The following is a 27305-nucleotide window of genomic DNA, read 5'->3' as shown; positions in this document are numbered from 1 at the left end:
GCCAATGATAACGAGTAGAATCACTTCGAAACGAGCTTCAGAATATATCACAATCTTGCTATGTTTACAAACAAAAGGTCAATATACATCAGGGATAATTAAAGTCCACGTTCAAATGTAACAGGTCCAAATGAAAATCGTGCGGACGACTGAAAAAAAAAGACTACAATATAAATTAAAAGGATAACAAAAAAAAAGATGATAGCTCAAATAAAACAGGTTCATAACTTGCTGTTATCTGCACCCTAAGAAACCTCTGCATCCTAAGAAACCCGGCGCGATCCAAGCATGTGGATATAATTGCTAAGATTTCAATCATTGGCAAGAATCAATATCCACAAGTACAGTATACCATACTTCATCAACTTCATATTGGATTCAGACCGTATAAACACAAATCAAACTTGAAATGGTGAGGATCAAAGGGAAGCAAACAGCCGAATAAGAGGAATTATTTAGCAAAAATTGTTTTCTGCATGGATAATGAGCACCCAAAACTACTAGGGAAATGTCTATGCACCATTTTTCATTAAAATCTGAAAGTTCACTGCTTTAAGACTTTATACCTAACAATTTTATGACTAGCAGGTACCTCTTGTTATCCTATGCAACACCACAGCTAAGATAAATATTCAGAACTAATTTTTTTGTACAAGCATATAACTAACATACATAATCTAATAGAAAAACATAGAACACTAGTTAAACAGAATATATGCTATGTTAGTACTATTTGACACCATCTACAAATATCGTATAAGATTATTCTGCATGGACACTTGTTTGGTATAATCATTGCTCCCTAGCCAAAACATTGTCACGGGATTTAAAGTTCTAAATGCTGCCAGAATGATCCACATCACTAATGATTCAACTGGTTTTAGCACAACCAACCTAGGCTCAGAAGTATAGCGCACTGCACTTCACCATATTATTCTAAATGCCCAGAGTGAAAGCAAACAACAGGGACCCAATTGATTTAGTTTCTTTTGTACTACTGCCAGATCAAAGGTCAGAGAAAGTTATAAAATTGATCACCGAATCACCACATAGCAGGAAAATAAAATGTAATAAGAAATAAAATTAGCACCTCTTCGAACTAAAATGATGTGAACTACATGCAATACATCTCCACAATGAGAGTCAGATAATGTGCTCTCTGCAAAAATGATAAAAGAATGACTCCGAAGTCTGAAGCAATATGCTACCTAAATATACCAAAAGCATTTATAAAATACACAGGGAATACTATAATTCAGCCATGTCAAAGCTTGCAAAATAGCACAAAATTATGATAGGATACACATGGTCCACAGCTAAATCATCACCAAAACATACTAAAGTTATGACAATATAAAGCCAGCTTTCAAACATAAATTAAAATATCTCTAATCATAATAGTCTTTGTACCTCTTCAACACTAATCTAGATCCCTCTCTTTCCAGTAGAAATTGCGCTCATACTAGTCCAAAAGATCTTCAACCGCTACTTCAGTAGGTCGCTTCAATGATTTGCGAAGACTGTGTCATTTCTCCTTGGAGGTCTATCAGGAATTGAGCCTGGCTTAAATTTTGATGCCTCATGTCTTGCAAGTTCAGGAGGCACAGGACTGTTGCTCTGAATGAGCATCTGCTTCAGATCAAAGAAAATATCAGTATTCTCCAGCGTTAAAAATGAAGTTGCTACTCCCTTCTTTCCAGCACGTCCTGTTCTTCCAATGCGATGTGTGTATGTGTCAATTGAACTAGGCATCTCATAATTAATCACATGTGCGACATCAGGAATATCAATACCACGCCCTGCAACATCAGTAGCCACAAGAACATTGAAACGTCGGTTTCTGAATCCGTCAAGGCTAATCTCTCTCTGGTCTTGTGACTTCCCTCCATGTAGGGTTGTGACACGGAAGCCTGCCTTGTCCAGATCCTTAGCACGCATGTCCGCTGTCTTCTTAGTATTGCAGAACACAATGGCTGTCTTGTCTCCAAGATCCATGAGTATCTTCTGGAGCCGTGACATCTTCTCTTGCTCCTTCACCATGATCACGTTCTGGGTGATCAGATCAGTGGCCTTGCCAGCTGTACCGATTGTCACCACAACTGGGTTCCGGAGATACTTCCTAGCAAGACGCTCTACAGCAGGTGGCATGGTGGCACTAAACATATAAGTTGTCCTGTAGATCCTCTTCTCATCAAGTTCCTCATCCTCATTCTCAGGTTTCAAGTTACTTGATGGCATCGCATCAAGGACACCAACAACTTGTGGCTCAAAGCCCATATCAATCATCCTATCAGCCTCATCAAGCACTACATAATTGCACTGGTTGAGCACAGCATACCTCCTTTCCAAGCAATCAAGAAGCCGGCCAGGTGTTGCAATTACAATCTCACAGCCCTGCCTAATCTTGAAACCCTGCTCCTCAATGGACTGACCACCAACAATTGATACAACTTTAATGCCCAGATAGGTTGCAAATTTCACAGTCTCTTCCTCAATTTGTTGAGCAAGCTCACGAGTAGGTGCCATGACAACAGCATAAGGACCCTCAGCCTCGTTATCCTCACTTATGGGTGGCAGTCGGGTAATGTACGACAGCATGGGGAGTACAAAAGCTGCAGTCTTGCCAGAACCTGTCTCAGCAATACCAATAACATCACGCTGCTGTAGACCAAGTGGAATGGCAGCCATCTGGATTGGTGATGGTTTTTCATAGCCAGCCTTGTCAATGGCACGAAGCAGCTCAGTCCCAAGCTTGCTCTCACTCCACTTCCGCATTGGACGCGGTATGCGAGAACCCTTGTAGGAGATATTGAAGTCCTCACGGAAAATACGCCAATCCCGCTCGGTCATCTCCTCAAGCGCCTTCTCAGACCAGTGCCTGTCCACACGCATGTCAAATGCATCATACATTTCAGCCGCAGCAGCCTTCTTCTTATCCACCACATCATCCTCTGGGCGGTCCTCCACACCAGCCTTGCGCCGCAGCTCCGCACGGGTCTCCTTCTCGTGCGCGGCTGCCGCCTTCTTCTGCTCACGGCGGTCGATGCCAGCAAGGAAGCCCCGCCCAAAGAGCAGCCGGGCCTCGTGCGGCGACTGGTAGAGGGTGTTCATGTCACGGCTGGTGTCCTCGGTGTTCTCCCAGTCGAAGGAGAAGCGGAACTTCTCCGAGGGCTTGATGACCCGCTTCTTGGGCTTCTTGGACCCCAGGTACTGCTCCTTGATCGCGTCGAGCTCCTTCTCACGCTCCCGCTCCGCCATCTTCTCCTGCCGGTCCCTCTCCCGGTCCCCGCGGTCTCCACGCTCCCTGTCCCGGTCTCGCTCCCGCTCCCGATCCCTGTCCCGGTCGCGGTCGCGCCGGTCTCGGTCTCTGTCCCTGTCCCTGTCCCTGTCGCGGCGGGAGGAGTCGTCCCGGTCGCGCTCCCGATCCCGATCTCGGTCGCGGCGGGAGTCGTCGTCGCGGCGGCGGTCCCGGTCCCGGTCCCTGTCCCGGTCCCGGTCGGAGGAGTCTCGGTGGGAGCTGGAGGACTCACGAGGAGCGGAGTTGGAGCCGGACGGGGGAGGGCCGCCCGGAGGCGGCGGCGGAGGGGGCCGGGGCAGGGACTGGAGGAGGTCGAGCGCGGTGCGGCGCTGGTCGGAGACGGCGGCCTGGCGGCGCTCGAGCGCAAGGCGCTCCCGCTCAGCCTTGGTGAGGAACACGGGCTTCGCCGGCTCCGTCATCGCGTCGGCTGAGCGCTTCATGGCGGCGGCGGCGTGGCAGATGTGGCGAGGGGGAAGGAGGGTTTGCGCCTGTGTGGCGGACGATAGATTCGGTGAACAGAACGAAGGCCGCGTTGCCAGGGCTGAAGTTACCGACTTTCCCAAATTGGGCCGTGTTGGTCATCGGCTCGATGGCGGGCGGCACCGACGTAGATGTGGGCCTGAATTTGTGCTGGAGATGTGTGTGGGTCAAAGTTTCGGCAAAACGCTGTACACGGCCCACGCTGTGTCCACAGCCAGCGGAAATCCTGTCCATCTTCCGGAAGATGGATAGGCCCTTGACCTTCCAATCTTTAAGATTCGTGCAGCTACTCTCGACCGCACGATTTTTTCTCCTTCCTTCTTCCTCCCGTCGCCTCCCCGCCTCTCTCTCATCTCGCACGCACGCCGCCACCAAGATACAAGGTCGGGGGGAGGAAGCTTGCTAGAGGGGCAGGAGGTGGGCGCCCTGGCACGGCGGCTTGGTCGCCGCCGGGCGCAGGTGGTGATCGAGACCGGCGGTACTTAGAGTTAGAGGTCCGGGTTTCGGGGGTTCTAATGACCATCGGCCTTAGAAGAGGAGGAGGTTGGCAGCGGCGGCAGGCCCAGCGGTGGTGGCGCTTCGGCCAGTGGGAGGGGGGGCAAGGCGGCGCAGGAGTGCTGCTGACCGGACGGGGCTAGACACCCAGTGGGTGGTGGCCGGCGGCGGGGGTCACGAGTGGCATCGGATTAGGAAGGGTGGGGTAGAGGGCAGCGGCAATGTGTCAGTAATGCAGAGGAGAAAGAACCGATGGCAAGCAGGAACACCAGGTTCAGGAAAGCTAACCCAGGAGTCTTCGCCCTAGAATGGTTTGCATAGCATCTCCTTCACTTATCGGGCCCAGCCCATGTAATAGCTTTTAGACAAAGTACTTATTAGCCTGGAGAGGAGGGGAGAAGGAGGACAATTTTGGTAAACAACATACTCTGTTCTTCTTCTTCCTTAAGGCAACGGACCTCTGGTGCCGTATCCATCTATCTTGCTTCCTTCCCTTGCTTCCTGCCTTTGATCCGAGTCCTTGCTACACTTGCTGCTAACAATTGGTATCAGTCTAGCCGATCCTCGGGTGAATTAGTTCGTGCAGATTTGGATCACGTTTCTCCCATGATCATTATATCTGGTTTTAGCGCCGCCACGGAGCGATGAATCCCGAAACCAAGATCATACTTGATGAATTCACCAAGCACTTTGATGAGCTAGAGTCTAAGTGGGAGAATCGCTTCTCCGAGTCCGACGACAAGTGGGAGCGCAAGTTCGCGGACCTTAAGATCGCGCAGGACACGTGTCTGGATGCGTTGGAGCGCGTGGCGTCGTCCTTCGAAGATTGGAGACCCGACATCGACGGCACCGTCGATGACATTCGCCTCGAGGTTGGGAAGCTGAACAAGCACTGGGAGCATGCGGTTCTGGATCGGCAGCCTCCTCTATTGTCGATCACACCTTCGGCTGCCGAGCGCCCACCTACTTCGAGTGAAGCCGACAGGCCCAAGGCACTGCGTCAACAACTTCCACCGGGAGGATGGGTATGGGTCTGTTACAACATTGCTTTATCCCTCGATCAAGGGTGCGTTGCGTCTTCCTACTCCTCCACCTAAATCTATGGTTTCTCATTTACCTAGCAATGGTAATCGTTTCAGATCTGCTAGTCCTTCAGGTTTAGGTTCTCGTAGGCTTCCTAAGTTGAATTTCCCATCGTTTGATGGCACCAACCCTAAACTCTGGCTTAGTAGATTTGTTGATTACTTTGAGCTATATGATGTTGAGCAACATCGTTGGATAATGGTTGTTATGATGCATTTTGTTCCACCAGCTTCTCATTGGTTGCCATCAATAGACCACAAGCTTAAATCCTGCCTTTGGTCTGAATTTTCTTCCTTGTTGTTAGATCGTTTTGGTAGAGACCAACATGAGTTCTTGGTTAGGCAGCTTCTTAACATTAAGCAGTTAGGTTCTGTCTCTAAATACATTGAGAAATATGCTGGCTTAATTGATTAGGTCAAGCTAATCCTATGCATCATACCATGCGTTTTATTGATGGTTTGAAAGATGAATTGAAAGCTTCTGTGCTTATTCAATGCCCCCACGATTTGGATACTGCCTATGTTCTTGCTCAGTTGCAGGAGGAGTTATTGGATTCCGGTCGAAAGAAGGAATGCAAGAAGATGGACTCCAATTATTCCAGCAAGGCTTACTTCAAGTCCGTTTTGCCTGTTCCACCTCAACCATTCAAGCAAAACAAAACACATGAATTCCTCATTTGAGGACAGAAAGTCGACAGAATCTACTTGGGCCTCTTCAGCAGAAGACAAGTGGTGTGCTTTGAAAACTTTCAGAAGATCAAAGGGGTTATGCTAGTATTGTGCTGAAAAATGGTCTAAAGACCATAAATGTTCAGATACTGTGCAGTTATATGTAGTACAGGAATTGATGGAATTATTTCAACTGAAAGAGGAAGATGACTCAACAGTCAGGGATTCCAATACTGGTGATGATCAGTTGTTTCTCACTATTTCCTTGGCTGCTGTCACTGGCATTCCTTCTCCAAAGACACTCTGTCTTTCTGGTCGAATTCAGGGTCATCAGATGAAAGTTTTAGTTGATTCTGGTAGCTCTCATTCATTCCTTAGTGATACTCTTGCATCTGAGTTATTAGGAGTTGTTCCTATGCAGTTCTCTATGACAGTGCAGGTAGCTAATGGTGAGAAGTTGAATTGCTCATATAAAATGCCACAGGCAGTATGGTCAGTTGAAAATTATGAGTTTTCTATTGACTTGAAAATTCTCAAATTGTCTGCTTATGATATGATTCTTGGCATGGATTGGCTGGAACTCCACAGCCCCATTCCTTATAAGGACTCTACAGCTCTTCTGTATGGCAATCTCCCTGCAACCCCAGAGGGCACAATTATCCAAGTCTATGCAGTTGATGTGTTTGTTACAGATAATCAAGTGATGGTGTCTATGCCAACTGAAATATAAGATCTTATTCAGGAATTTGCTGAATTTTTTAAGGTCTCTGTAGAGTTACCTCCACCACGAGCTTGTGACCATGATATACCTCTAATAGAAGGTGCTACTCCAGTTCAAGTGAGACCTTATAGATATGCTCCAGCTCTAGAGGATGAAATTAAGAAGCAGATCAAAGAAATGTTGAAGAATGGCCTGATTCGGAAAAGCTCAAGTCCATTTTCATCTTCAGTGCTACTGGTCAAAAAGAAGGATAATGCTTGGAGGTTTTGTGTGGATTATAGACATCTTAATGCTATCACAATCAAGAGCAAGTACCCTGTGCCCATAATTGATGAATTTCTAGATGAGCTGGCTGGAGTTTCTTGGTTCACTAGTTTGGATCTTTGGGCTAGATTTCACCAAATTAGGATGAAGCCAGGGGAAGAATACAAAACAGCCTTGCAAACATATTGTGGTCAATTTGAATTCAAAGTTATGGATTTTGACCTCACAGGTGCCCCTGGTTCATTCCAAGAAGTAATGAATTCTACTTTGACCCCCTTATTTAAGAAAATTTGTGTTACTATTTTTTGATGATATTCTAATATACACTGCCTCGTATAAAGAACATGTTAATCACATCAGAATGGTATTTGAGCTATTGGACAAAGATTAGTGGAAAATTAAATTGTCTAAATGTTCTTTTGCAAACAGAAAGATTTTTTATCTGGGTCATGTAATCAGTGAACAAGGTGTGGAGCCAGATCCTACAAAAGTTTCTAGTATTTCTCAGTGGCCAACACCTACTTCTTCCAAACAGTTAAGAAGTTTTTTTGACTGGCAGGGTATTACAGGAAATTTGCAAAGGCTATGGTGTGATTAGCAAACCATTAACTGAACTACTTAAGAAAAATGTCATATTTGTCTGGACTTCTGTACATGACAAATCCTTTCTAGCTCTTAAAAAAGCACTATGTACTGCTCCTATACGTGTACTTGCATTGCCAGATTTCTCCAAACCCTTTTCAATTGAAACTGATGCTTGTGGTACTAGGATAGGGGTTGTGCTTATGCAAGATGGTCATCCATTAGCTTACATTAGCAAAGCTTTGGGGCCTAAGTCACAAGGCTTATCAACATATGAGAAGGAGTATTTATGTAAGCTAATGGCAATACAACAGTGGAGATGTTACTCGCAGCATAATGAGTTCACCATTTTCATTGATCAGAAAAGTTTGACACAACTCACTGAACAAAGGCTCCACACACATTGGCAACAGAAAGTCTTTTCTAAACTCCTTGGCCTTCAATACAGAGTAGTGTACAAGGAAGGGGTTGAGAATAGAGTGGCAGATGCCCTGCCCAAAAAGTTAGCTTATGAGATGGTGTGTGCTGCAATTTCTTCTCTTACTCCAGAATGGATGCAAGATGTGATTGCAGGATATCAGCAGGATGAGTGGGCCCTCTCATTGCTGGCCAAACTTGCTATTGATCCAGAGGCTGTTCTCAATTTTTCTCTGCAAAATGGGTTGATGAGATACAAGGGAAGGATATAGATTGGGGCCAATCCTGGTCTTCAAAAGAAACTTCTGTTAGCCTGTCATAGCAGTGCATTAGGTGGACATTCAGACCCAGTGACGCGCATGAGAATGAAGAAATTGTTTGCCTGGAAGGGAATGAAATCAAATATTACTCACTTTGTCAAACATTATGTGGTCTGTCAGCAAGCAAAACCAGATAGAAGTAAGCTTCCAAGATTGCTTTAGCCTTTGGAAGTGCCAGCTGAAGCTTGACAGATAATTTCAATGGACTTCGTGGAGGGTCTTCCTTCTTCAGGCTCAGCAAATTGTGTTTTGGTGGTAGTGAATTACCTTACCAAGTATGACCACTTTATTCCAATGCATCACCCCTTTACTACTGCTACTATGGCCAAGTTGTTCATGGAGAATGTATATAAGTTGCATGGTATGCCAAAGGTAATAGTTACTGATCGTGATAGGATTTTCACAAGTCTCTGGTGGAAAGAGCTATTTCGTTTGGCTAACGTGACTCTTCGGATGAGTTCCTCCTATCATCCGCAGTCTAACGGCCAAACTGAAAGATTGAATCAGATAATGGAAACATACCTATGATGCTTTGTCAATGATGTCCATCCAAGTGGTCGCAATGGTTGTTATTAGCAGAGTATTGGTACAACACATGCTATCATTCTGCTATTGGGAGATCTCCTTTTCAAGCTCTTTATGGATATGAGCCTAAGCATTTTGGTATTGATGATGCTACTACAGTTTCTGTTCCAAAACTATCATCTTGGTTATATGACAGGTAGCTTATGAATACCCTGCTCAAGCAACACCTGACCAGATCTCGTCTACAGATGAAATGATAAGAAGATAAGAATAGGTCAGAGAGACAATTTCTGTGGGAGATATGATGTTTTTGAAAATGCAACCATATGTGCAGACTTCATTGGCCCCTCGAGCTAATCAGAAATTTGCTTTCAAATACTATGGTCCATTCAAAATCATTGCTAAGGTGGGCAAGGTGGCTTACAAGTTATTGCTACCTGATTCTTCTTCCGTCCATCCAGTATTCCATGTCAGCCAGCTGAAACAAGCGGTCACTAAAGGTACTGAGGTAATTCCTGTCATGCCTTCTGATGTGGACTCTCCTCGTGTGTCTGGAAAGATACTACATCATCATCTAGTCACCAAGGGTGTCCAACCAGTGCAGCAGGTGTTGGTGAAATGGTCCAATTAGCCGCTGGAAATGGCGACTTAGGAGGATGCTACTGCTTTACAGCAGCTTTATCCTTTTGTGCCTGCTTGGGGTCAAGCGACGTCTTATCGGAGGGGGAATGTCAGTAATGCAGAGGAGGAAGAACCGATGGCAAGCAGGAACACCAGGCCCAGGAAAGCTAACCCAAGAGTCTTCGGTCCAGAATGGTCTGCGTAGCATCTCCTTCGCTTATCGGGCCCAGCCCATGTAATAGCTTTTAGACAAAGTACTTATTAGCTTGGAGAGGAGGGAAGAAGGAGGACAATTTTGGTAAACAACATACTCTGTTCTTCTTCTTCCTCAAGGCAACAGACCTCTGGTGCTGTATCCATCTATCTTGCTTCCTTCCCTTGCTTCTTGCCTCTGATCCTAGTCCTTGCTACACTTGGTGCTAACACAATGGTGGGTGGACGGGTGGCGCGGCAGCCGCTGGCTGGGGTGGTGGAGGAGGCGGCGGGAGTTTGGGAGTTGCCGGGGAAGAATGGGAGAAGAGATTAATGGGTTGGAGGTGGGCTAGAAGATTTCTCCCCTATCTCTATCTCCCACAAGATATAGATAGGATCCCCGCAGCCAGCCACGGAAGAAAATGGGAAGCCTGCTTGTGCCGCAGCGACTCGCTGCACGAGTCGCCGCACGCCATGCTATGGAAGAAGGATCTCGCGTCACAAAGATAGGGCCGGTCGGCCGTTGAGCTTGGGAGGACGGGGGAGATGGTGGCACGTAGTCTCTTAGCTCACGGGTCATATAGACATAGACTTTGACAAAGATGTTTCTTTGTCGCTCAAAGTTAAAGAATTCATCCATGTTTTTGTCTCAGCAGATGCCAAACATGACTAGGACTAGACTAGAGTAGCCAGTTTCTAGCATAACCGTGGTACTGTAGTCTGTACCAATAGCCAATCCATCAACGCCAAGAACAATCTTTCCTGGCAGAATAAAGAAACGATTGATGATCTCCTGAAACTAATGAAGTAAGCTTAACTACTAACTTCACGTGTTCCATACCTTCACATAATCCCATCGCACACACCACGTGCCGTAGTACAACTCTCGCAGGATCGGAGACGGGAACAATCACGGGCACCCTGTCAGTCTGTCACATCCTAATAGTAACAGATGAACACCTCACCTCTGCCCGGATCCATGCTTAGAGGTAAAGCAAAGCTGCAAGCATCGCCCTCGCGCCTTCACTTCACTCCACTGGATGCGATGCATCTCGCAGTCGCAGGTCACACACAGCCTCGCTTATAAATTTCCATTTGGCACTAACACGATGGCCGGCTCGAGCACGACACGAAGAAGCACGGTCCGGCAACGGCCCGGCCCGTGAGCTATCGTGCTAGTGCGAGGCACGGCACGACGTTAGTGCCGGGCCTGGGCCGCCTATTCAGCCCGCAGTGCCGGCACGGGCACGACACGCTTAATGGGCCGGCACTATACTGGCCCGATAAATATTAGTCATTGGATCTCCTAACTAAACCAGAGTCGTTAGATTCGCATCGAGTCATATATAATTGTGGAAACCCTAGTTCCTCACTCTCTATTCTCTTCCCCGTCTCCCGCGCGCGCAGGCGGCGGCGGCACGGCCCCCCGAGGCGCGCGCAGGCAACGACGGCAGTGGCGGCGCAGCCCCCGCGGGCGCGCGCAGGCGGCGACAGCGGCGACGGAGCGGGTGGCGCGACCTCAGGCCGGCACGGGCACGTCGGGCTACCGTGCTCGACAGCACGGCACGGCACGGCTAACCGCCCATAGGGCCGTGCCAGGGCCGAGATGTCGGCACGAAGGTACTACACGGCACGACCACCGTGCCGCATAGTGCCGTGCCGCGCCGTGCCGTCCGGTTGGCCATGTATAGCCTCGCTCGGCCCTTGGCCAAAGCTGTACGGCTACGGACAGAACCATCCCGCACTGTCCGGACCAGCCAAAGCTAGCTATAGGAAGATGAGGAAACCTAACAGAGCTTCGATTAAAGCCGGAAGCTGTTGCTGACAGCTGACAGCCTCGTAGCACCAGTACCGGAACAGAGAAGGTATTGCACAGGACCAACAAGGTCATGCAGCATTGGTGAGCAGCATCAGAACATGGTAGGGCAGGTCCACCCCACCCAACAGACTGTTCGGTGAGCTGCATCCATGCCCCTGGCCAGCGGCCAACTCGTCATCCATCTCATGATCCTTGACAGCTAAACCAATCATGCATCAGCGCATGACGCCGGTTGCTTTCAGGGTTTAATTAACCAAGTAGCACTTGCATCAAAAGGGCTACTAGTTTTGTATGTGCACAATAAAGGAGAAAAGAAACGAACGGAAAAGGCCGCCGGCACAGGCGCACAGCTATGCTCTCATCAAACAGCAATTATGCTCTGCACACACACCCAACACCTCGTCACCATTCCATAAGCCGAAAGCGCATTACATACAGCTAGAGGATTTACAGGAAAAGAATTTAGACGGAAAAAAAGAAACAAAAACTAGTGAAGCCCGCTGGGACTACCTCTTTTTATACTCACTCTATACCTGGCAGCAAAGCTGCCAGCGGCATGTTTTCGTGCTAATGAATGAATTCCAAAGCTTGCACAAGGCCATGATTGCCGCCACAACCCCACAAACACACCCCATGGCCCAGGGCAGCTCACCAACCAACCTCTTGCCCTTAGGCAAAAGTTTGGAAGCCCCCCCTACCCGGGAAAACTTAAACCAACAAAAACAAAGAGAGAACGTGCAAAGTGGTCCACAAAAAACCCTGGACCTTGGAAGGCAGGATTGCTCCATGATCTGCCTTCCGGATGGCGTCGCTGAACCAACTGTGATGGTGTTTCCTGGAGGAGCTCCTTTCTCTCCGGGAATGAACCAAATTTCTCCAATGACAATACTAGTTAGTCGGCAATCCCTTTTTTTCTTACCGTGTTGTATGCTTTCCGTCTTCGAGCTATATTGGTCGGTCGGACATGAGCACAGGGCCTGCAGCTGATCTGGAACCAACAAGCAAGAATTAGGGTTCTGATAGAACCAAATCAGGGTAGAATGTGGTATAGTTAGGCACAAAAGTTTGGCACAAAATTTAGTAATGTGCTACGGACATTTGGGGTGCATAGCTACTTTAAGAAAGTAGAATTTTGTTTATTCGTCGTGTATGTAATGGATTAACATTGAACTGATTTTCTTAGAATTTAAAGAACAATGATTGCGCCACCATCTTCATGTTGAAAATAAAAATTCAGCAGACCATCAATACTAAATGTAGCATGTTACCTTTAGTCCGTGTAAAGATGCAGATAGTGGGGTGAAAGCTCCCCAGAGTTCCTTGCACGTTGCTCAATCCTTCTCAGGTCTCGAAGATGCTGTAAGATCTCCTGAAGAAGATCAAACCCTTTGCCTCCCTTTTTCAAAGATCTCACACACTGTTTTATATATTCCCTATCTGCCTCAAGAGCATGCAGCCTTTCATGGACTTGATCAATCTCATGGGCGATTGCAAGTTTATCTTGCTCTCGAGCAAGGTCCAATGTGACTTCTGTTGAATGATCTGCCTCATCACCTTGCTTAGTTAGAACGATATTTCTAGCTCCCACAGTAGCGTCGTCAAACAGTGGCAGAAGCTTCTTTCCTCTACATGTTACACTTTTTCTTTTGTCATGAAGTTTAAAGCAGCTTTCATCATCAGAGAAACCATTTGAGGCACCGCTTAAATGGTGTTCTTCTGAGAAATGCTTGTCTGTCTTCATGTTATTGGATTCTTCATCATCAAGGTCAAAAAGTTTATCCTCTAGCACTTTAAGTTGTTCCAGAATGGAGAGTCTCTCTTCCTCAAAATCAGCTAGTGAGCCATCAAGGGTAACCAGATGCCTGGCAGTTTCTTGTAGAACAACATCTGTAGGAATACTCCCATTGCTTCCATTAAGACCATGGGCAGATTCATCGCCTTCATAGAAACTTTGCGAAAGGTCATCACTGTCCTCAGCACTTGATGAAGCTGACGATGACCCATTCTGGTCATCAGCCTTGTGCCTGGACATTTTTCTCACCTTTGCCTCATAGAGATGAACCTTGTGGCGATACAGCTCGAGTTCTCTTTCCAGATCTTGCTTCTCCTTCTCTCTCTTTACAACTAGTTCATTCAGCCTCTGCAGTGCTTCTTGATCATACTCTGACTGTTCCTCCATAAGCCGCTGGTACTGGATCGCCTCCATCTGCATTGCAGCTTTCTGTTCTTGCAAGCGGTTTATCATTGCCATGGTTTCATCAGCAGCTATAGCAGCAGCGTTCCTCTCATTTTCAAGTTCAGCATATAGGCTGTTCAATGACTTGCGTGCAGATGCCAAGGCAGATTTTAGTTGATCGACACTAACGAATTCAGTGCTTTCCAGATCAGTAGTCATAGTAGCAACACTTGAATCTACGGATTTAGCATCAGAAACAGCTGCTTTAGAATCCAACAATTCCTGTGAATCACATATACCTTCAATATGAGTTGGCGTCTCAGGGTCTCTCTCTTCTTCGGTAACAGTATGATTGGGAGAGAACTTGTCTAAGCTTGTCAAAGGTTCGTGTATGCTTGTTAGAGCAGCTTCAGTTGGATCCTCTTCAATATCTTCTGTTCAACATTTAAGAATCAATTTAAAAATTTACACAATCACAATGCACTAAACTGGTGGAAATAAACAAAGGATTCTTAAGATCTCAGCATCTTACCTTTCCATGCGTTTGTGTCATCATTAAAAGTGTCTGCTGGAAACTCCGGAACATCTGCTGCAGCTAAAGTGACTTTCTGCTTCATCTCAACCTGCTCATCATCAGTACAAGCATATGAAGTCATGCAAGCATGTTCCCCAGAATCAATTGGCATAGAGTCACACTCTTGTTCCAGCCCAGCCTGTGCAGCTCTCTCTCCTTCAAGTTCTTCACCAGAATGCTCCCTTGGCTGTATTGGTATTGAACCCAACTCCTGATTCACCTCAGCTTGGTGAACCTGCTTCTCCTCAGGCTGAGTTACAGCGACATACGCAGAAGCTACCATTGTCATCAAGTTCAATTTTTGCTTTAACTCAGCCTGTTGAAAATGCTCCACCTCGATACTTCTGTCTAACTTCTCAACAAATTCATGGTCACTGGTGTCACTTAGCATAGTATACACCTTTTTAACTTGATCATCCTCAGATATCTCATCCTCAACTGATATTTCCATATCCTTATCTTTCAATCCACTGTCCTCCTCAGGAGCTGCATTTAATATTTTGAAAACAAGGCGGATGGCTTAGTAACTTGAAACAGGGAAAAACATCAGCACGGAACAACTTCAAGGACAGTAAATGACATGGGTTGCCTTCTATTTTTGTTAAGAGGTCCATTTCATCCTTTTAAGTTTCTTAGGTTACTTCTTTTTTTCTCTTTGACTATAGGTTCACCAGATCAAATATGACAGCAAAAGTGCAGTTGATATAACAGTGCTATCTAAAATCTAGTATAATTAAATGAGTACAATAGCACAGCTCAATGAACACCCAAGCAGAACCACATTCCATTAAGTAGAGAAAACTACATTCTAATTCATTACTTAGATGACTAGCAAAACAAATATAAATGTGGTAATGAACACAAGCACGATTAATACATATGCAATGAAGCCATTGAAAAAGCTCACATTCATGCCCACAGCCACATCATTGTTAGACTGGAACGGCAAAAGATAATGACTTGCGGAAAAGATAATTTATCAGAGAGGGAATGACTTACACTGCTCAGCAAAGCCCTCAACAGTTTTGCCTGCATTTATCACATCATCAAACGTACCTTCCATACAAGCTGGCACAAGGGCTATGTCAGCAATCTGCTCATCAATCAGCCGATCAACCACACCATCCCCCTTGTCATCATCATTTGTCATCACAATTTTCTCCTCATTGGCATTAACCATGTTCTCCATGACCACGTTGTCCTGCCTTACATGATCAACCGCTTCCTTCCTCTCAACACCAGATTGGGATGACACTGCACCCATGTCCACAGCCAATGAGTCAATGGATTCAAGAGGCACCAGACGCTCGACATTGGCAACAATCTCAGGACCGTGAGCCAAGACACTGATTGAGTCATCCCCCAGCAATGGTTTCTCGTCAAAGAGCTCGATCACAGGGCCTTCCTCGGACACAAAGACAACGTCTCCATTTAGCCTCGCCGCCTCTTCCTCTTCCTTGTTGCCGCAATCTGTGCCACCCTTCGCCGGCGTGGGGAGCAAGAAGGGCGGCGAGTAGAAGCCGCTCTCGAGCGCGACGCCGCAGCAGGCGCAGGCGAGGTCCCGCTCGCCGAGCTCGCTCCGGCCCATCCACGAGAGCAGCGCCTTCCCGGGCGCCGCGGCCGCGGCGCAGTCCTCGCACATGTCCCCGGCGTCCGCGAGCCGGCGGTGCGCGCTGCAGTAGCCGAGGCACGACAGCTCGGCGGCGTGCGCGTCGCACAGCACGCGGCGCAGAGGCTCGGCGCCGCCGACGCCACGGTGCGCGTGGCGCTCGAAGAGGCTGTCGACGCCGAGGCGGGAGCAGAGCGCGCAGGGCGGCGCGAGGCCGAAGAAGGCGGCGAACCTGGAGATGAGGTACGAGAAGACGCCGTTGGCGAGGAGCAACGCGATGAGGATCCACTCCAGCAGCGCGTACGCGAGCACCCGCGCGACGCGGTTGCTCTTCTTGCACAGCGCCGCCGTGAGGTTGGCCCCCGCCATGGGCGCCTGCGACACCATCTTCCCGCAGCCCGGCCCCTTGGCAACCGGCGGAATGCGACCGAGAGGGACGCCAACCTCGCAGCCGGGCTTTGCCGTGGAATCCAAGGAAGCACAGAACAGTGCCTTCCGCCCCCGAATCCCTCCTCCAGCGACACAAATTGGATTGGAGCGGAGCCGGAGAACGCAATCCAAGCGCGATTATTTAGTGGCAAGTAACCACTACAAGAACTCCGCTTCCGGATCAAAAAAGAACAAAAAAAGAGGGAAAACAAACTCTGCACAAACTCCCTCCTCCCTCCCCGCTACTACTGCAGATTGCAACAAAGACGAGATTTTTTTTCACAAGCAAAATCAAAACGGGGACCGAGAACGGGATCGGAAATCCAAAAGGATGAAAGAACGAAATCTTTACAGGGAGAGGATGTGGGGCGGGGGGACTAGCGATAGTGACGGGATTACGAGCGCTATTAACAAGAACAGAGAGGACGAAGGGGAGGAGGGGAGGGAGAAGAGGGGGAAAGGGGCCCGTTTGGTGGAACGCGGATGGACTAATAGAGGGGAAGCGCGACTTGGAAGCCGAGAAATATCGCGAAACCGAAAAAGAAAAAGGCTGGAGTAATTCGCATTAGTGGGCCCTAATGACCGTGATTAAGCAGCCCTAAACGAAAAATGTGAACGTTGGGATGACGCCGTAGCACCGGATTCCGTTGGAGTAATCAGACCGGCGGCACGGCAGAGCTTGTTGCCGTAGGCCTCGGTCGGAGTACGAGCAGGGCCACAGGCCACGGCTCTCGCTGACAAGGATGTAATTACGGTGCCCTTTTTTGAAAGGTTAGTGAGTTCTTCCGAGATTACGCAGCGGCAGCGGCAGCGGCGACGGCGACGGCTGCCTGCGTCAGCAAAATTCCGAACAGTACGTGCGCTAGTCGTTGTACGCACTACGCAGTGTGCAGTAGCAGGACCAGTTCGTTTCGTTCCTTCGGTTCCTGGCTTTCTGCGGTGGGGGTAGCGGTGGGTTTCGACTCCCCGGTCGTTTTCCGGGGGACCGGCCGGCCTGGCGTCAGGCGGACGGCGAGCCGGCGAGGCCTGGTCGGTCGCCGTCGCGTCGCGGGCTTGAGGACCGACGGCGATGGATCTGCTCTTTTCTTCTTTTTTCTTGTTGTTTTTCCGGATCCGCGACGCAACCACGCACGGGAGCGGGAGGGAAGAAAGGCATCGGAGAGGAAATCGGCACGGCAACGTGGACCCGCACTTGTTTATTTGGCGCCCCGGAGACGACCGGATCAGAGACATTCATACGGGAGCCGTTGGTTGGATGGATCGGAGGACTCCCTCCGGCTCCGGTGCCGCCGCCGCCTCAGGATCTGGAACTGGAACTGGGAGCAACGTGGCGGCACTACTGGTGGATGGAGGCGCTCTGTGCGTTTGACCCAGCCAAACTCTCCAGCTTTGCTTGTTCGTAGCCCTGCGCGTCGGCGTTCTCAAACGGCAGGCGTTCAGGTTCAGCAAATAGGAGCGGCAACATCTTCAGCAACTGCGTATCGTGGGTCGGCCGATAGGAGATGTCTGAATGCATTGGATATGACGGATTTAGGTTCTCGATCACGATGACGATGGTTTTTTAAGGAGGTATTGGGATGCATGACTAATTTTTATACTAATTCTAAATGTGAATTAGTGGTTTATTGGCTATTTACAAGACGAATCTATTAAGCCTAATTAATCCATAATTAGCACATATTTATTGTAGCAACATATGGTCAAATCATAGACTGATTAGGTTTAATAGATTTGTCTCACGAATTAGCTTTCATTTACACAATTAGTTTTGTAATTAACCTATATTTAATACTCCTAATTATTATCTAAATATTCGACGTGGCATGTACTTAAACTTTAATTCCTATATTCGCCTAAGAGTAAGGCATTGGACACTTTTCTTAGTGCGCACGGTGAGCTTCACGAAACCTCTGCACGAGTCCATAAGAATATGAATATCGCCAGGTAGTACAGTAGCAGGTAAGGCATGTTAACTGTTAAGTAGATTGTTTAAGGAGGAGTGTTTCTGATGACGAGATGGATGTGCTGCGTGGTTGTTCATCGTCGCCCGATACTGTGAGCACGCGTGCATGTGTGCCATGTTGGACAAAAATAGTCTCTTTTATAGTACTCGCACTGTTTCGAAGAAACCAACGACATGCAAGAGACAACATAGTTTATGATTTGCCGGGATGCCGAAAGATTCTCCATTTGCCCAGGTAGCAAGAGGCAAGAGCAAAGACGATGCGCGGCAACCTGCAAGTTCCGTGTCCAGACAGTCAGACAGACACCGTGCTCGGAGTCGGAGGGACCGACGGAGGGACAGAGAGTCAGAGATGCTCTGAGCACATCAGCGCCCGGCTAAGCGCAGTCACTTGCCTGCAGGGTCGTTCCTGATCGTTGCCACTGGATCACGCATTGTTCCACGGTTGAAAACATCAAGCCAAGTCCAAACTCGAAAGTACAACGGCGATCAGGAGGAAATCGCGATCCATCTGATAATTAGGCACAGATTTCCGACAAAAAAACTCCGAAACCTAATGAAAACCACCGTTGGGTCAACAGGCCGTGCCGTGCACACGACGCGCGCTGCTATATCCTTGCTCAGTCGCCATCAGGCTCGACGTGTAGCGACGGATCATCCGGGATATCAATACGCAAAATAAACAAATCTCAACTGAAACACTAGCATCAACCTGACGATGACGATAACCATAGACGACGACGAATTCAATTCGAGTGGCCATTAGTTGGGCAGTTCGATCGGGCTCCAAAGGATCGATCGCGAGCATTTTTCCAATAATGCAGCGCGACAGCTCAGGGGCCCCCCTGACGTTTGAATGCGCTGGTCAGGGCGGCGTGTGCGGCCGAAAGGGCAACGGAAAAGTACACGCCGGAGGCAGCTGGAATCAAACGGCCTCGTGTTGGCACAAACAAAAACACAGCAGGAAGATGCGGTGGGGCATGGATTCTGGCGCTAGGTGCACGCATCCTATGTTCACAGCACTCGTAGTTCTTGCTGTTCTTGCTGTTGTGTTTAGTATCTGGCTTGCTGGTTCCTGTGTCAGTCTCTCTTCTTCTTCTTCTTCTTCTTTTAGCTTAATTCTTGCTGGTTTAGTATCTGGCGCGCCGAATGAGCTCAGCTTTTGCTTTCGGCTATCCAACCTAGGTGTGTGCAACACAAGTGTTTACTAGCTCAAGCTACAGATTTCCAACGTCAATGAACTTTCCAAAGCTCCTCTTTCCTTTGCTCGCACGTACCCCGGCCGGCTTTAAAAATAAAGATGGAAACATGATCGCGAAAGAATCTGCATTATCTTGCGGAGCTCTTTTGGTGTTTTATTAAGGGCAGAGCCGAGAGAAGATGTCGCGATACATGATTACAACGGTAGTGCATGCACGTGTTGGCCCAAACAAATTAAAGGACAGCTTATATGATGTTGAAAGAGAAGCCATGGAACCCAGCAAATCATCATGCCAAGTACGGGTTAGTTTTAACCAAAAGCCCAGAATTTTCAAGTGCTACGACCAGCCACCAGTAACGAGCGACTGAGTTTGTGGCGTTTATTTCTGATTAGACATAGAATTCAGGACAGTAGAATCATGTTTCTTGGACATAATTCAGACCGGACGGACATCGATGGCTTTGCAAAACGCTCGAGGTATATATGATGTGCGTACTGTACGTGTCATATGAACGAACGCTCTTTTATTATTGTCATCTTCAGCTCTACGGTGACACGCTCAACCGATGCTCCCTTCTCTGCGGCTGGTAACAGCAGAACCCACTCATGTAGGACCGCCTTGAGGTGATGGAGATCATCCATACACGACAGGAAACCTCACGGCTCACGCTGACTTGCGTATAATACATGAGCTGTTTTGGAGTGGTACCGTATAATACATGCGCCAACACTGTATGACAAATAGATTGTGTATAATGGATGGATTGTATTGCATTGAACTTCTTGACCGGTATATATTGAGTACAAGATTTGGAGGGCAAGACTCCTCCGGATACATAAGGTAGTCTACGATAGTTATATCTACAACTACCAAACATATTCTAACATCCTCCGCAGTCGGGAGCACCGCAGACGGTGAGATGGAAGAAGAAGTTAAAAATAGAAGCCAACAAATTGACATCCTGCCACAATTATAATGTCGATGCGGTGCAGATGCTACGAGTGAAGAGAAAACTAGCACGTAACTCATGCTTACGATATACTTTATACCGATGTTGAGGTAGCTGGGGATGAGGACGAATAGCTATGGTTGAGGATGTCGTGCGTAGGATAGCCGTGGTCGAGACGTAGCTGTCGAGGTTGCCGAAGACGATGGAGCCGCACGTGAAGCTGCGGGCGCACGAGGAGGCACCACGAGGGTGGTCCGGAGACGAAGATGGTGACGTGTCGATCCAATTGTAGAAGTAGAAGGTCGATGCTGAAGTCGATACAATCAAATCGCCGCAGACGAGGCCAACACGCCGAGGATAAAAGGAACGCACCAGTATCGCCAAACAAATGGAAAACAACAGTACAACAAATTTCTTCCTCCAAACTCAGCTAGGCTGGAAACCAGACTCCAGAAAGTCTTAACTTCAATAAATTCCAGGGAGCATGATGAATGTGGTCAAGAAAAACTACATCATAGTTTGCTTTGAAAAAACTAAACCATTTGCATGGAAAGCCAAGGATAAATTGGGTAAGGTGATCAGAGATTGTGTGGTTGCTGGGCACATTTGCGGACCCGCTGCTTCTTTCTGGTGACATTCAGACTGTAGCCTACAGGTGTGGTCTGCAACCGCAGTCATTGTTTTACAGAAGTTTGATCTTGCCGGTTGTTTAGAAGAAACGGGAAGAGGGGGGAATTGAATAATAAAAAAACAAACCAATCAAAGATAACAACATGTAGAAGCACACTTGATTAATCAATGCGCAGGTTTACAAAGGAATTAACGAGTAACATACTAAAAAATGGAAAGCTCCTTGCTCCAAAGGAAAGCTCAGTGCACGCTTCATCAGCTCTTATGATTCCTCAACCCAACTGGACGGAGAAGAAGCGGCAGGGAAGGAGAAACGAGAGGTGATCCTCCATGCGGAAAGAGGAGCGAGCGCGTGGCTCGCCAACGCCGCGGCGCGGTGGCGCTCCAACCTCCTCAGCTTGACCGCCACCTCGTCCTCCATACGCTGCCGCTGCTGCAGGAAGGCAAGGCAACAAGACATGACCGTCACTGTTAGAACATGCAAATACTCCGTACAAGCAAACTAAACATTGGATTAAATCGCACCAGAAGTTCAATCAGCTCTGCAATTCGGAGAAGAATGCAGGGCGCAGCAGTGACTAATCTACAAACCAGAGGAGGGAGAGAAGACGAGGCCGAGAGAGAGGACAGAGGAGGTGCCTTGAGCCCTTGACGAAGCACTCCAGCTCGGCGCACGGCACAGCGATGCCGAGGATGGAAACGTTGGAGCAGGCACGAACGGGACCTTCAGCTCATGAGCAGCCAACGGGGGTAGCGTAGCCAAGGAAACCTTCAACGCCGTCGCTGCTTTGCTTGCGCCATCCGCGTCACTGGGCGCCGCGCGGCGCGCGCTCTGACACACCCGCGACCGCTTGCAGCATCTCCAGGAGCTAGGGCCGTGAGCGGCGGCGGCGCGCGACGGGATCCATAGGCAGGGACGCGGATCCTCCGGAGGTTCGCGCGGCACACGCGCAACGTCGCAAGCGGAGTTCACCGGCGGCAACGCGACGTCGCCGGCCGCCATGACGCCGGCGCCAAATTTTGCATGAAGCCCTCTGGTTTGGATCGCGATTAATAATCGCGATCCGATTATTTGCATATTGACCCCCGTAATGTACAAATGCCCCCCTTATTTGGATCGCGATCCGATTATTTGCATATTCCCCCTGTTTTTTACAAATAGCCTCCTAATTTGGATCGCGATACGAATATTTGCAAAAGGGCTCCTGACCCTGTTTTGGATCGGCTCGGCTGCCGACGGCCGCTGCCGCCGTCCTTCCAGCATCCTTTCCTGCCGGTAGCGCAAAGCTCCATGCCACCCGCTACCCTCTCATGCACGAGAACCGGCTCTCCGGTCCCCCTAACCCCTGCAGTTTGCAAGAATCAGAGATGAGGCGCGCCCGATTCGGCAAGAAATCCGACCACGCGAGGTCTCAAGCTCCACGCGCTGGCCGGGAATGGAAGCTCGGTTCGTAGTGAGCCACACGAGCACCCCCTCCGTCTCCTCCCGGAGCGCGGTGTTCCTGCCGCAACCACGATGGTGGCTGCTCGCTCCATCCTGAGAGACCGCGGCTTCGTCGAACGCTACTGCTCTGCAAACATAGCGCTGTCCTTGTCCTTCTCATCTCATGTTGTGGGTGGGTGTGGGCCTTGTCCTTCTCATCTCATGTTGTGGGTGGGTGTGGGCCATCGTCGGCCCGGCGGAATTCGGCTCGGCTCGGCTTCTCCTCCTCCTGGATCTGCCGCCCGGTGGTACCTCGCCGCCGGTGGCACTGGTACGGTGGTACCTCGCCGCCGGTGGCAACTGGCAAGCATGGTGCGGGCGGAGAAGAAGCGCGCCTACAGCACGGCCACCGCGGCGGTGGAGAGGCCGTCCGGGTCGTCCGATGAATCCTTGCATAGTGCAGGAACATGTCACTAGAGGCAGTTTTTCAGCATCTGGGGTGTTCAGGATGTTGTTAGTCATCGCTTAAGTTTGCATTAAGCTCAGAACTAGTTAGGATATGAAAACTTTCAAATGTGAGATCATCACTCATGAGTTTGTTTATAGTGCTGCGACATCATGGACGAATCAAAGATGATTCATTCATATACAAGTTCTCTGTATAACAGTTTGACGCTAGCTGACGGCTGGCAAATTCGATTTGAAATCGGCAAGATACTGTGAGATATTGAAGCCATGTTCATCGAATTACTGAAATGTCACTCGAAAGATGAGATTGGGCCCATCGCCCTGTTGCAAGGTGCCTGTGCCTACCCTACGTTTTCAAAGGCAGATTATCTTAGGTGAGCACACATGAAGCAGCATATATCTAGAAATTTTTGCAATCTCAGCCAGTAGATATATTTCCTCATCATCGATGGATATAGTCACACACATGAATTTCGAGTCCAAACTTGCAAATTGTTTACGCAACTACCCATCAGAAACAACTACAGAGAAGGATGTCATTTTGGTTACAACTTGCAAACGGCGAAACCAGGATTGAGTGTTTGGAGCCCAGCTCACAGCGGACCATCTGACTGGATTGCCCAAATTCCTTGAGGTGAACAGTTCTTCGACGTAGCGGATTACTGGAACTCCAGTTTGGCTGTTGCGTTGTGTGTATGGGCTGGCTACAATATCATATTCAACAGAGAATATGCTTTCAATTAGGGGAACATGTGCAGTATATATTCAAGGTTATTATTCTGACAGCAAAGAACAAAATTAGAGTCTTCACCCCAACAATTCTGATATATCATGCTGCGATCTGCAAATGAGGACCATATTGCCACAAATCATGAGACCCAATGATGAAATTAGATTTAAAATTTCACACCTGCAACTTAAGAGTCTATATAAGGGGGTGACTCTCCAATCCTCATCAGGTAACTTAAAACAAATTACCTTTCAGTTACCACTCTCCCAACTGACGGATGCAGAAAAAAAGTGCCCCACAGCAACAAGCACTGATCATAAGGCAAAACACATCAACTGCAGGACAAATTGAATTATCAGAAAGGTTTCAGGCAACTGCTGGTTGAGGATTTCTGTTAATCTAACTAAATCATACAGCAGTTCAAACTTCAAAACCAGATGCTTGAAAACAGTACATGTTACAGGCAATTTGCAATGATAAGTTGAACGAATTCAGGCGTTGGATAGAAATTGGACTGGGGTTCTGGCACATCACCTCTCTCTCATATTTAAAGGTGGTAGCCTGGTAGGTATGTGGATCGTTGATGTTCCACCCTGAAGCATGGAGACAAGAAGTTGGGTCAAATAGGACTTTGTTGACGCCACCGTCTTGCTGCCAAGAGGCAAGAGCTGTGGTTGCACCACACTGTTCCAACTTTAAGGTAGAAGTTGGGCCAAACAGAACTTCATTGAAGCCACCTTCTTGCTGCCAAATGCCGCGGTGGCACAACAAACCTTAGGTCAGATCCAGTGGAGTTGTCCTTGGAGTATGTTGTGGATGACAAACATTATGGACTATGGAGGTTTAGTGTGTCCTTAATAAGATACGTGCACGGTACATTCTCAAAAAGAAATCTAATATTCTGATTCTTTAATGTACACCAGGACAAGTGCCTCGCCTCATCACCGGTGTGGAACTGCAAGTAACACAACCAGCATCACATCACCAAACAACAAGATATATTGTAGCAATTAAATATAAAAAATTGCCACCATGTACTGTTGGCAAGACAATGCTTTACTGACAAAAGACATTTCTGCAAATAAGCTATTTATGATGATGGTAATAAAATAGTAAGCTCAGAACACAAAAGAAGATATCAATATCTGAGGAGCAATCACTATTGAAGTATGGCCTGCCAACTTCTATGTTCCATGTACAGATGTACTTCAAATTGGATCACAGTATGCCATCCAGCAAATGCACTAACATTGATTTGGACTACGCTATGCTGTTGTTATTGCTACTGCTCTCTTTCACTAGCACACGAAAGCAGAAGAAAAAGAACACAATATACCAAAAAATATTGTAGCAACATGTTGTATTAAAATCCAAGAACTGAAAAGACACGGTAAACATAGACATTAACCACAGCATTATTTCATAGTATCAGTGCTGAAGTCTAAAGCAAGACCATATAACAAGTGTGAACTGAATGAAAATACATAACTTTAATAACCACTCTTGCTCTATTTTCATGCGCTCACATGTTTTGTACTGAGGAAGGGTATGTATTTCTAGTAACAGCAGCATATTTTGACAAGGTGCAGCATTCCTTGTACTTAGTCTTGTACCATAACAATATTCCTCCACAATACATACTCCGCGTAGCAGGCTGAATGCAGATGTTAAAATTAAGTCACAACAGAAGGATTGAGATGGTTGGAAAAATCATTCAGAGCAAAAGTTGTTGACAAGGAAACATAATATTATTCTTTCACTGCTTACGAATTACAAGAGCTTCTAATTGGAAGAAGGGAATGCAAAAGCCTGAAGCTACATGAACAGAACCATAATTTATATCAACAGCAGGAAGCCAGATGAAGAACAATGCTAAAATCATAGATTATTATGCTGCTCAAATTATTAAACTCAACAATAATATCCATAGCGGTGTACATAGCCAAATATAGTAGACTTTCTAAAGGCACGGGTCAAGCTGAGGAAAACATTACAAAGCATAGCACAATAACCTAGCTTCTATACAAATGGGGCAAAGGGTGGAATCACATCACCAAAACCACCAAAATCTCTGCTTTAGTGCCCAGCCGCTGCAGCATCCTCAACGAGCAACCTCAGCCTCTGGCTTAAGACATCAAGCTCATCCATCCTCTGCACTCTCCACCGCTTTGCAAGCTCGCTTTCCTCAGCACTCCCATCCGCGTTGCCACCATTGATAATCCCGTTAGACTTTGCCTCCCTCAGGCACGCCTCAAACACATCCAGCACAGCATTTGCCATGCGATGCTCGTTGCTACATGGCACCACCATTTTTTGGTCTCCGTTCATCTCATTGCCAATTCCATTTGGGAGAGCAGCCGCGGCCTCAGGCTGCTGCTGCTGCTGCACAATAACACCAAATCTGCTGTCGGCTACAAGAGCAGCACCTTCGTGGTCTCCCAGGTGCCCGCTTTCCTGCTCAAGGTAGAACATATCCTCGCCATTGGAAACTTCCGGAAACAAGCCCGGGGCAGAGGAACTAATCCCATTGTAGTCATGGGAGTTGCAATCCCCGGACGCATCCGGGGGCGGGAGCGGCGTGCCCCGCGGGTTGGCGCGGCGGCGCTTGTTCCCGGACGACCCCGCGCCGGACGCGAAGGGCGAGGTGGCGGCGTTGGCGGGGTCCCACAGCCTGGAGCAGAGGTGGAGCACGTCGCGGTCGTGCGGCGCGAGGCGGGCCGGGTCGAGCCCCCCGGCGACGCGGGCGGAGACGCTGCGGTACTTGTTCTTGAGGCGGCGGAGCTTCTCGGAGAGCTGGGCGCGGGTGTAGGGCTGGGGCATGGACTCGGAGAAGCGGTCGTAGAAGACGTTGAGGTCGCGCGGGAAGACGAGGCCCTGCGCGCCGCAGCCGAGGAGGCCCTGCAGGAAGCGGAGCTCGTCGGACTCGGACCAGATGCGCTGGAACTTGAAGGGCGGCTGCTGCTGGTCGGATCCGCCGCCGCCGCCGGCCGTGGGGGCGCGGAGCGGGTCGGAGGAGGCTGGGGAGGAGGAGGAGGGGGGCGAGGAGGACGGCCGCGGGGAGCGGCGCTTGATGGGGAGCTTGCGCGCCCCGGCGGAGGCCGCGGGCGGGGTCAGGTCGGCTGGTGCGGTCGGGTTAGGGTTGGGCGGGACGGGGGCAGGGACCGGGAGGGCCTGTTGGCCCGAGGCCATGGCGCGCACGGATCGAGCGCGGGCGGGCGAGGCGAGGTGCGACGAGAACGAGACGGGACGGGGGGGGCGGAAGTGGCGTGGTGGATTGGGTCGCGCACGGCGCGGCGCGGCCGGACGCGGACGGACGGGGCGGGGGAGGTGGTGGGATGGAGACGGCTGGGACGGGACGGGGGAGAGGGGGCCGATTGGGTTAGGTTGGGGGCGGCCGGGCGGATTGGTTGGCTCGGCCGGAATCCGTGGCTTCTGTCGCCTCTGGCCGCGTCTGGCCGGTGGGCGCCGCCGTGCGTTGGTGTTCGCGTGGGGTTGCGGCTGGCTCACTGACGTGCGGGCCCCAGGGTGTTGCTGGGGGCGCTTTGCGCGTTGGGTTCGGTCTTCGGCGAGAGACGTGGCTCCTCCGCGTGCACAACGGGTCAGGCAACTCCTTGGTGGGCTTAAATAGCACGCCGGTTTCATGCGATTTTTCTCACATCATTATGAA

At 48.9% G+C, this 27305-nt stretch overlaps 3 protein-coding genes and 1 long non-coding RNA gene across 6 annotated transcripts; all 4 read right to left on the bottom strand.

The window, feature by feature from the left end:
- Positions 1 to 1192: 1192 nt before the first annotated feature.
- LOC101765937 (DEAD-box ATP-dependent RNA helicase 21) lies at positions 1193 to 3818 on the bottom strand. The gene has a single exon (XM_004981962.2). It carries the CDS (start codon positions 3736 to 3738, stop codon positions 1504 to 1506), a length of 2235 nt encoding a protein of 744 aa, XP_004982019.1. The 5' UTR covers positions 3739 to 3818; the 3' UTR covers positions 1193 to 1503.
- A 7968-nt stretch (positions 3819 to 11786) lies between these two features.
- On the bottom strand, positions 11787 to 16754 carry LOC101766349 (myosin-binding protein 2). 3 transcript variants are annotated; one of them, XM_012842650.2, is made up of 4 exons: positions 15235 to 16754; positions 14194 to 14721; positions 12754 to 14092; positions 11787 to 12473 (listed from the first exon to the last, which is right to left on the bottom strand). In XM_012842650.2, exons 1-3 carry the CDS (start codon positions 16229 to 16231, stop codon positions 12756 to 12758), a joined length of 2862 nt encoding a protein of 953 aa, XP_012698104.1. In that variant the 5' UTR covers positions 16232 to 16754; the 3' UTR covers positions 11787 to 12473; positions 12754 to 12755. The 3 variants fall into 3 exon arrangements, with proteins under 3 accessions (XP_012698104.1, XP_004982020.1, XP_012698105.1); XM_004981963.3 differs by having other exon boundaries at positions 12754 to 14095; positions 15235 to 16753; XM_012842651.2 differs by having other exon boundaries at positions 12754 to 14095; positions 15292 to 16753.
- Positions 16755 to 21151: 4397 nt separating this feature from the next.
- On the bottom strand, positions 21152 to 23172 carry LOC111255791. Its single transcript, XR_002675752.1, has 2 exons — positions 21543 to 23172; positions 21152 to 21450 (listed from the first exon to the last, which is right to left on the bottom strand). It is a non-coding gene; the product is annotated as an uncharacterized LOC111255791 (long non-coding RNA).
- Positions 23173 to 25498: 2326 nt separating this feature from the next.
- LOC101765529 (probable transcription factor At3g04930) lies at positions 25499 to 26963 on the bottom strand. Its single transcript, XM_004981961.4, has one exon. It carries the CDS (start codon positions 26825 to 26827, stop codon positions 25715 to 25717), a length of 1113 nt encoding a protein of 370 aa, XP_004982018.1. The 5' UTR covers positions 26828 to 26963; the 3' UTR covers positions 25499 to 25714.
- Between the last annotated feature and the right edge of the window lie 342 nt (positions 26964 to 27305).

Source organism: Setaria italica, chromosome IX (assembly GCF_000263155.2).
Source record: "Setaria italica strain Yugu1 chromosome IX, Setaria_italica_v2.0, whole genome shotgun sequence".
NCBI classification, from domain to species: Eukaryota; Viridiplantae; Streptophyta; class Magnoliopsida; order Poales; family Poaceae; genus Setaria; species Setaria italica.
Note: the sequence above shows the minus strand (reverse complement) of the source record. Positions and strands in the feature narration are given on the sequence as shown.